Below are 10,778 nucleotides of genomic sequence, written 5' to 3'. Positions count from 1 at the left end.
TTATCAACTCTTTCTAGTTCAGAATGAGAAGTCATGAAACAGTATTTGGATAAAAGGCACATGGCAAATGGATTATGGCATACTGAGTCATATTGTGGCTTCAAAAGGTAGCTTGCTAAGGTGCAGTCAGAGAGTTGCACAGATTGTGGTAGCCATGATAGTAAATGTAATTTACTTATACTTTATTTATTAGTTCTATAAACAATTCTTAATTCCCTACTCTCTTGTTTAGAATTGAAAACATCCATTTGAAGAAATTAATCTTTGATAAAACACTTGGAAATCTTACAAAAGTTCAACTACATGTTCAAGACCGTGTAAATTAAATAACTTTTTACTGACCCAAGTCAAGGGTCAGGTGCTACATGGAGATTAATCCAGTGTAGGGTCAACCTTGGACCTCATTGACTAACTCAGTGAAATTAGCAGAGGAACTCCATGAAGTCCAGGACGAAAGTCCTCACATATATTTCTTGTTTCTTGGTTCTGTGTATTTCGACATTGTGTTCTCATTTTCAAAAATTTGAAGATATTTTCAATATTAAGATACTATTTTAACATTCAGAAGGACCTAGGAGTTTGTTGTATGTTTAAAAAGATAAGACCTTAATGAAAAATTAACAGATTAGTAGTGAGTGGTAAGAAATCGCCTGAAGATGAATGGGTACAGGACACACATATAAACAAATGGAAAGATATTATGGTAAATATAAAGAAGAGGTGGAAAGAAAGACATTTATTGGAATAGCAAGTGGAAGACTGGGGTAGGGGGAAATATTGTCAACTTTAAAAATTTACCTTGTTGTACCTTGTGAGTATTGAGAGGAAGGGAAGAAGAATGAGAGCTAAAGTGAGAATGAAAATAGAGATCATATATGGATAACTGAAGAAGGGTAAAGAAAGGGAGAAATAAGCTGGCTTGTGCAAAAACATAGACGCAGATGCAATCTGCAATTTTAGTAGGACTTTGAATAGAACCAATTACGGAGGAAGGTTTTAGGATTTGAAATGAAAATTGAACTGCTACTCCGATAAGCCAGCTAAAAGCTGGATTTTGTGCCCTCAATTTCTGAAATTAATTGTTCCATGTTTTGCAACCAAAAGGTTCTGAAGATCGTGTGTAAAGCCAAAAATTATAAAGGTTATTATGAGTTAAATGTTAAAAATCAACATATGGCTTTTTAAAAAAATATTTAAAATGTTTTCATATATTCTAAATAGAGGCACTTTCTTCAGTCCTCACCCCATAAGTTTGCTTTCTAAAAAATATAGATTTAATGCCTATAAATTGAACAAATATCTGTGAATTTAGTTGGAGATGGAGTTATTCATTCAGGAGATGACAGAACAGAGGAAATGTTTAATTATAAAGAAAATGCCATCAAATGTAAATGGTGTAGTATACCTGATAATAAACAATTCAGCTTAGAGTTTGGAATGCACAAATTTTGAAGAGTCAGACATTTCTTACCATAAAATCAAATCAACAGGCTCAAGAACATCTTAAATAAGAAGGTAAGTAACCTGAAATATTTTAATGAGAATGAGGACCTCTGTGTCAGGAGACAGAAGATAATGAGTTATAACATTACAGGTAATATGCAGAATGACACACAGGAAGACTATACAGGTAATATGTAGAATGACACATGATTTATCACATGCTCTAACCAGGGTATATAAGCTTCCCTCTACACATGTTGAGATCCACACTTAGGATCTTGTCTTGAACAGCAAACAAACCTCACCACCCCTGACACCATGATCTACTACAGCAAATACTATAGCCATAGCCTGAGCTATGGCTATAGTGGCTTTGGTGGACTGGGGTATGGCTATGGTTGTGGATGTGGCAGCTTCTGTAGACTGGGCTATGTCTGTGGCTTCAGAGGCTATGGCTATGACTCTGGTTATGGAAGCTTTGGATATGGCTGCCATCACTACCCATTCTTCTATGGATGATATGGATTTTCTAGCTTCTGTTGAAATCCTACCCCAGGAGGCCAATATTTGAGGCCATAAAAGAATTATCTAAGTCTGACTAAAATAACTATACCAAACAAGATCACCCAGGACCAAGCCAAGATCAAAAGTATTTAGTGTCTAAGATTTTAGGAATATTTATCATTTCATAATTGTCTCCTTCATGTTTCTTGTTGTCTCTTATTCATGCTTTCTTAACTGTGGGATTTATCTAATCCTTTTACAATAAATTTTCCTAAGTTAAGACAGCATACATGGCTGTTATTTTTTTATTTAATTCACAATATCAATGTGATTATTTGTAATTGCACTTAATTGACAATGAAAAAAATAAACTACTCCATGAAGAGCTAAGGTAATAGGAGATCTTACACTCACCCATATGGCTAGATAGATACACATAAACCATACCTCAGTTGAAATAAAGATCTTTTTCTCTGAATACTAAACCAGATCTTATTCAATGCTTTTATTTAGATAACATTGGTATTTAAAACCAGCACTGAAATATCAACTTTATATATTTTCACATTTAAAGTGAAGCTAACATGAAGAATAAATGTTCTTCTGTTTTGTTCAAAATTGATATTTATTTAGCTCTTTCAGTGATAAGAAAACATGATGATAGAATAAAACCTCTCTAAATATACACTGAAAAATGAACTTCTTTTTGTGAATCTCTATCATGTTTTCCTCATGGTCTGCCATGGTGTGACATGACATTGTTCTTCAGTATTATCAGCACATTGAAATATTTTGCAGTTCATCAGGGAAACTTAAAAATCACTGTCATTCCTTGGGGATGACATTTGGTCAGGACATATTTTACATTTGGTAGTGTATATAGGTTCTTTTTTTTTTTTAATCTGTATTGAGGTTATGGCTGATCTGAAGCTTTATACATTCTAGCAAGTGTCTTAAAATGTTGGCCTTCAAAAAGTGGGTCACTTCTTCTTAGTACTTCAAATAAATATTTGACCATGAAAAACACATAACAAAATGTCAGCATTTTGCCAAAAAAATGTTATATATTTAGGTAGTGAAACAAAAGGGAATATCTTTTGTTTGAGTTATTAAATTCAATAAAACCAAGGCAATAATATAATGATAGAATTGTGAAGCTGGCTGGGGCACTGTAAAACTTAACAAAACAGGATCTTAGATGGGAAAGTACCTCCAAAAAGTAAAATGAATTGCTAATGATCAAAAATGGCATGAGCAGGACAGCCTAAGATGAGAACCAGTTTTACTGAATACTAGACAGTCTGCTTCACCATGCTTCCTATCTCATTCCTTGAGCACTTCCCTTTTAAGTGCTATCAAATAAAACATCTTGAAAGTTCTGGCCATGTGTCTTTGAAGAGATAAATTATCACAGCTGATGGACCACCTCTATTTATTTTGATTTGCAAATATTCCGACACAGAATCTTGAACTACCAAATTCTTTTTTTTTAAACATCTTTATTGGAAAATAATTGTTTTACAATGGTGTGTTAGTTTCTGCTTTACAAAAAAGTGAGTCAGTTATACATATACATGTCCCCATACCTCTTGCCTCTTGCATTTCTCTCCCTCCCACCCTCCCTATCCCACCCCTCTAGGTGGTCACAAAACATGGAGCTGATCTCCCTGTGCTATGCGTCTGCTTACCACTAGCTATCTATTTTACATTTGGTAGTGTATATATGTCCTTGACACTCTCTCACTTTATCCCAGCTTACACTTCCCCTCTCCATAACCTCAAATCCACTCTCTAGTATGTCTGCGTCTTTATTCCCGTCTTGCCAATAGGTCCTTCATGACCATTTTTTATTTTTTATTTTTAGATTCCATATATATGTGTTAGCATACAGTATTTGTTTTTCTCTTTCTGACTTACTTCACTCTGTATGACAGTCTCTAGGTCCAACAACCTCACTACAAGTAACTCAATTTCATTCTTTTTATGGCTGACTAATATTCCACTGTATATATATGCCACATCTTCTTTATCCATTCATCTGTCAATGAACACTTAGGTAGCTTCCATGTCCTGGCTATTGTAAATAGCGCTGCAATGAACATTTTGGTACATGACCCTTTTTGAATTATGCTTTTCTCAGGGTATATGTCCAATAGTGGGATTGCTGGGTCGCATGATAGTTCTATTTTCGTTTTTTAAGGAACCTCCATACTGTTCTCCATAGTGGCTTTATCAAGTTACATTCCCACCAACAGTGCAAGAGGGTACCCTTTTCTCCACACCCTCTCCAGCATTTATAGTCTGTAGATTTTTTGATGATGGCCATTCTGACTGGTGTGAGATGATATCTCACTGTAGTTTTGATTTGCATTTCTTTAATGATTAATGATGTTGAGCATTCTTTCATGTGTTTGTTGGCAGTCTGTATATCTTCTTTGGAGAAATGTCTATTAAGGTCTTCTGTCCATTTTTGGATTGGGTTGTTTGCTTTTTTGTTATTGAGTTGCATGGGCTGCTTGTAAATTTTGGAGATTAATCTTTTACCTGTTGTTTCAGTTGCAAATATTTTCTCCCATTCTGAGGGTTGTCTTTTGGTCTTGTTTATGGTTTCCTTTGCTGTGCCAAAGCTTTGAAGTTTCATTAGGTCTAATTTGTTTTTTTTTTTTTTTCCATTTCTCTACAAGGTGGATCAAAAAGGATCTTGTTGTGATTTATGTCATAGAGTGTTCTGCCTATATTTTCCTCCAAGAATTTGATGGTGTCTGGCCTTATATTTAGGCCTTTAATCCATTTTGAGTTTACTTTTGTGTATGGTGTTAGGGAGTGTTCTAATTTCATTATTTTACATGTAGCTGTCCAGTTTTCCCAACACCACTTATTGAAGAGGCTGTCTTTTCTCCATTGTATATTCTTGCCTCCTTTATCAAAGATAAGGTGACCATATGTACGTGGGTTTATCTCTGGGCTTTCTATTCTGTTTCATTGATCTAAATTTCTGTTTTGTGTCAAGTACCATACTGTCTTGATTACTGTAGCTTTGTAGTATTGTCTGAAGTCAGGGAGCCTCATTCCTCCAGCTCCATTTTTCTTTCTCAAGATTGCTTTGGCTATTCAGTGTCTTTTGTGTTTCCATACATATTTTGAAAATTTTTGTTCTAGTTCTGTGAAAAATGCTAGTGGTAGTTTTATACGCATTGCATTGAATCTGTAGATTGCTTTGGGTAGTAGAGTCATTTTCACAATGTTGATTCTTCCAAACCAAGAACATGGTATATCTCTCCATCTATTTGTATCATCTTTAATTTATTTCATCAGTATCTTATAATTTTCTGCATACAGGTGTTTTGTCTCCTTAGGTAGGTTTTATTTCTAGATATTTTATCCTTTTTGTTGCAATGGTTAATGGGAGTGTTTTCTTAATTTCACTTTCAGATTTTTCATCATTAGTGTGTAGTAATGCAAGAGATTTCTGGGCATTAATTTTGTATTCTGTTACTTTACCAAATTCACTGATTAGCTCTAGTAGTTTTCTGGTAGCATCTTTAGAATTCTTTATGTATAGTATCATGTCATCTGCAAACAGGGACAGCTTTACTTCTTCTTTTCCAATTTGGATTCCTTTTATTTCTTTTTCTTCTCTGATTGCTGTGGCTGAAACTTCCAAAACTATGTTGAATAATAGTGGTGAGTGTGGGCAACCTTGTCTTTTTCCTGACCTTAGTGGAAATAGTTTCAGTTTTTCACCACTGAGGATGATGTTGGCTGTGGGTTTGTCATATATGGCCTTTATTATGTTGAGGAAAGTTCCCTCTATGCCTACTTTTTGGAGGAAATTTATCATAAATGGGTGTTGAATTCTGTTGAATGCTTTCTCTGCATCTATTGAGATGATTATATGGTTTTCGTCCTTCTATTTGTTAATATGGTGTATCAAATTTATTGATTTGCCTATATTGAAGAATCCTTGCATTCCTGGGATAAAACCCACTTGATCATAGCGTATGATCCTTTTAATGTGCTGTTGGATCTGTTTGCTAGTATTTTGTTGAGGATATTTGCATCTATGTTCATCAGTGATATTGGCCTGTAGTCTTCTTTCTTTGTAACATCTTTGTCTGGTTTTGGTATCAGGGTGATGGTGGCCTCATAAAATGAGTTTCGGAGTGTTCCTCCTTCTGCTATTGCTTGGAGGAGTTTGAGAAGGATAGGTGTTAGCGCTTCTCTAAATGTTTGATGGAATTTGCCTGTGAGGCCATCTGGTCCTGGGCTTTTGTTTGTTGGAAGATTTTTAATCTCAATTTCAATTTCATTGCTTGTGATTGGTCTGTTCATATTTTCTATTTCTTCCTGGTTCAGTCTCAGAAGATTGTGCATTTCTAAGAATTTATCCATTTCTTCCAGGCTGTCCATTTTATTGGCATAGAGTTTCTTGTAGTAATCTCTCATGATCCTTTGTATTTCTGCAGTGTCAGTTGTTACTTCTCCTTTTTCATTTCTAAGTCTATTGATTTGAGTCTTCTCCCTTTTTTTCTTGATAAGTCTGGCTAATGGTTTATCAATTTTGTTTATCTTCTTAAAGAAACAGCTTTTGGTTTTATTGATCTTTGCTATTCTTTCTTTCCTTTCTTTTTCATTTATTTCTGATATGATCTTTATGATTTCTTTTGTTCTGCTAACTTTGGGGTTCTTTTGCTCTTCTTTCTCTAATTGATTTAGGTGTAATGTTAGGTTGTTTATTTGAGATGTTTCTTGTTTCTTAAGGTAGGATTGTATTGCTGTAAACTTCCTTCTTAGAACTGCTTTTGCCACATCCCATAGGTTTTGGGTTGTTTGGTTTTCATTGCCATTTGTTTCTAAGTATTTTTTCTAAGTATTCTTCAGTTATCTCTTTGTTATTAAGTAGTGAGTTGTTTAGCCTCCATGTGTTTGTATTTCTTACATATTTTTTTTACTGTAATTGATATCTAGTCTCATAACATTGCAGTCAGAAATGATACTTGATACAATTTCAATTTTCTTAAATTTACCAATGCTTGATTTGTGACCCAAGATATGACCTATACTGGAGAATGTTCCATGAGCACTTGAGAGGAATGTGTATTCTGTTGTTTTTGGATGGCATGTCCTATAAATACCAATTAAGTCAATCTTGTTTAATGTATCATTTAAAGCTTGTGTTTCCTTATTTATTTTCATTTTGGATGATCTGTCCGTTGGTGAAAGTGGGGTGTTAAACTCCCCTATAATGATTGTGTTACTGTCGATTTCCCCTTTTATGACTGTTAGTATTTGCCTTATGTATTGAGGTGCTCCTATATTGGCTTCATAAATATTTACAATTGTTATATCTTCTTCTTGGATTGATCCCTTGATCATTATGTAGTGTCGTTCTTTGTCTCTTGTAATAGTTTTTACGTCTATTTTATCTGATATGAGAATTGCTACTCCAGCTTTCTTTTGATTTCCATTTGCATGGAATATCTTTTTTCATCTCCTCACTTTCAGTCTGTATGTGTCCCTAGGTCTGTAGTGGGTCTCTTGTAGACAACATATATATGGGTCTTGTTTATGTATCCACTCAACCAGTCTATGTCGTTTGGTTGGAGCCTTTTATCTATTTACATTTAAGGTAATTATATGTATATCCCTATTACCAGTTTCTTAACTGTTTTGGGTTTATTATCGTAGGTCTTTCCCATCTCTTGTATTTCTTGCCTAGAGAAATTCCCTTATCATTTGCTGTAAAGCTGGTTTGCCGGTGCTGAATTCTCTTAGCTTTTGCGTGTCTGTAAAGCTTTTAATTTCTCCGTCAAATCTGAATGAGATCCTTGCTCGGTAGAGTAATCTTGGTTGTAGATTTTTCTCCTTCATCACCTTAAATATGTCCTGCCAGTCCCTTCTGGCTTGCAGAGTTTCTGCTGAAAGATCAGCTGTTCACCTTATGGAGATTTCTTTATGTATTATTTGTTGTTTTTCCCTTGTTGCTTTTAATATGTTTTCTTTGTATTTAATTTTTGATACTGTGATTAATATGTGTCTTGGCATGTTTCTCCTTGGATTTATCCTGTATGGGACTCTCTGTGCTTCCTGGACTTGATTAACTATTTCCTTTCCCATATTAGGGACGTTTTCAACTATAATCTCTTCAAATATTTACTCATTCCCTTTCTTTTTCTCTTCTTCTTCTGGAACCCCTATAATTCGAATGTTGTTGTGTTTAATATTATCCCAGAGGTCTCTGAGACTGTCCTCAATTCTTTTCATTCTTTATTCTGCTCTGCAGTAGTTATTTCCACTATTTTATCTTCCAGGTCACTTATCCATTCTTCTGCCTCAGCTATTCTGCTATTGATTCCTTCTAGAGAATTTTAAATTTCATTTAATGTGTTGCTCATCACTGTTTGTTTGCTCTTTAGTTCTTCTAGGTCCTTGTTAAACTTTTCTTCTATTTTCTGCATTCTATTTCCAAGATATTGGATCATCTTTACTATCATTATTCTGAATTCTTTTTCAAGTAGACTGGCTATTTCTTCTTCATTTGTTAGGTCTGGTGGGTTTTGGCCTTGCTCCTTCATTTGCCATGTGATTTTCTGTCTTCTCATTTTGCTTATCTTACTGAGTTTGGGGGTCTCCTTTTCGCAGGCTGCAGGAATCGTAGTTTCCATTATTTTTGGTGTCTGTCCCTAGTGGCTAAGGTTGGTTCAGTGGGTTGTGTAAGGCTTCCTGGTCGAGGGAATTAGTGCCTGTGTTCTGGTGGATGAGGTTGGATCTTGTCTTTCTGGTGGGCAGGTCCACATCTGGTGGTATGTTTTGGGGTGTCTGTGGCCTTATTGTGATTTTAGGCAGCCTCTGTGCTAATGGATGGGGTTGTGTTCCTGTCTTGCTAGTTGTTTGGCATATGGTGTCCAGCACTCTAATTTGCTGGTCGTTGAGTGGAATTGGGTCTTGGCAACTCCAATTCTCAACTCCAAGGTCGTTGAGATGAAGATGTCTGGGAGATTTTTGCCATTTGATGTTACGTGGATCTGGTAGGTCTCTTGTGGATCAGTTTCCTGAACTTGGCTCTCCCACCTCAGTGGCACAGCCCTGATGCCTGGCTGGAGCACCAAGAGCCTGTCCTCCACATGGCTCAGAATAAAAGGGAGGAAAAGGGCTTCCCTGGTGGTGCAGTGGTTGAGAGTTCGCCTGCCGATAGAGGGGACACAGGTTCGTACCCCAGTCCGGGAAGATCCCACATGCTGTGGAGTGGCTGGGCCCGTGAGCCATGGCCACTGAACCTGTGTGTCCAGAGCCTGTGCTCCGCAACAGGAGAGGCCACAACAGTGAGAGGCCCACGTATCACACACGCACAAAAACAAAACAAAACAAAACAAACAAACAAACAAAAAAACGGAGGAAAAAAGAAAGAAAGAAGAAGATAAAATAAGTTATTAAAATAAAAAATCATTTTTAAGAAAAAATATTTTGTAAGTAATAAAAAACAAACAAACAAAAAACGGACAGACAGAACCCTATGACAAATGTTAAAAGCAAAGCTATACAGACAAAATCACACAACGAAGCATACACATACACACTCACAAAAAGAGTAAAAGGAAGAAAAATTATATATCGTTGCGCCCAAAGTCCACCTCCTCAATTTGGGATGTTTCATTGTGTATTCAGGTATTCCACAGACGCAGGGCATATTAGGTTGATTGTGGAGATTTAATCCGCTGCTCCTGAGGCTGCTGGGAGAGTTTCCCTTTCTCTTCTTTGTTCCCACAGCTCCTGGGATTCAGCTTTGGATTTGGCCCTCGTCTCTGCATGTAGGTCGCCTGAGGGCGTCTGTTCTTCTCTCAGACAGGACGGGGTTAAAGGAGCAGCTGATTCAGGGTCTTTGGCTCATTCAAGCCTGGGGGAGGGAGGGGTACTGATGCCGGGTGAGCCTGCGGCGGCAGAGGCCAGCGTGACGTTGTACCAGCCTGAGGCGCACTGTGTGTTCTCCTGGGGAAGTTGTCTCTGGATCCCGGGACCCTGGCAGTGGCGGGCTGCACAGGCTCCCCAGAAGGGAGGTGTGGACAGTGACCTGTGCTCGCACACAGGCTTCTTGGTGGATGCAGCAGCAGCCTTAGTGTCTCATGCCCGTCTCTGTGGTCCGTACTGTTAGCCGCGGCTCGTGTCCTTATCTGGAGCTCCTTTAAGCAGCGCTCTTAATCCCCTCTCCTCATGCACCGAAACAAAGAGGGAAGTAAACGTCTCTTACCTCTTCGGCAGTTCCAGACCTTTTCCTGGACTCCCTGCTGGCTAGCTGTGGCACACTAACCCTTTCAGGCTGTGTTCACACCGCCAGTCCTCTCCCTGGGATCCAACCTCCAAAGCCCAAGCCTCAACTCCCAGCCCCTTCCCGCCCCGGCAGGTGAGCAGACAAGCCTCTCGGGCTGGTGGGTGTTGGTCGGTACCCATCCTCTGTGCAGAAATCTCTCCACTTTGCCCTCTGCACCCCTGTTGCTCTGTTTTCCTTCACGGCTCCGAAGCTTTCCCCATCTGCCACCTGTAGTCTCTGCCCGCAAAGGGGCTTCCTAGTGTGTGGAAACCTTTCCTTCTTCACGGCTCCCTCCCCGAGGTGCAGGTCCCGTCCCTATTCTTTTGTCTCTGTTTATTATTTTTTCTTTTGCCCTACCCAGGTATGTGGGGAGTGTCTTGCCTTTTGGGAAGTCTGAGGTCTTCTGCCTGCGTTCAGTAGGTGTTCTGTAAGAGTTGTTCCACAGGTAGATGTATTTCTGGTGTATCTGTGGGGAGGCAGGTGATCTCCACATCTTACTCTTCCACCATCTTGAAGCTCCTCCTCC

The 10,778-nt window shown here is 37.9% G+C and overlaps 1 protein-coding gene across 1 annotated transcript; it reads left to right on the top strand.

Annotated features, from left to right (window-relative positions):
• The first annotated feature begins 1,761 nt into the window (after nucleotides 1-1,761).
• On the top strand, nucleotides 1,762-1,962 carry LOC116752862 (keratin-associated protein 19-3-like). Its single transcript, XM_032629943.1, has one exon. It carries the CDS (start codon nucleotides 1,762-1,764, stop codon nucleotides 1,960-1,962), a length of 201 nt encoding a protein of 66 aa, XP_032485834.1.
• The last annotated feature ends 8,816 nt before the right edge of the window (nucleotides 1,963-10,778 follow it).

The sequence above is a fragment of the Phocoena sinus genome, chromosome 4, assembly GCF_008692025.1.
Source record: "Phocoena sinus isolate mPhoSin1 chromosome 4, mPhoSin1.pri, whole genome shotgun sequence".
NCBI classification, from domain to species: Eukaryota; Metazoa; Chordata; class Mammalia; order Artiodactyla; family Phocoenidae; genus Phocoena; species Phocoena sinus.
This window is presented reverse-complemented; position numbering and strand designations above follow the sequence as displayed.

Bases quoted from the DNA above. Each gene is read 5' to 3' on its own strand.
- LOC116752862 (XM_032629943.1), top strand. From the start codon at position 1,762: ATGATCTACTACAGCAAATACTATAGCCATAGCCTGAGCTATGGCTAT.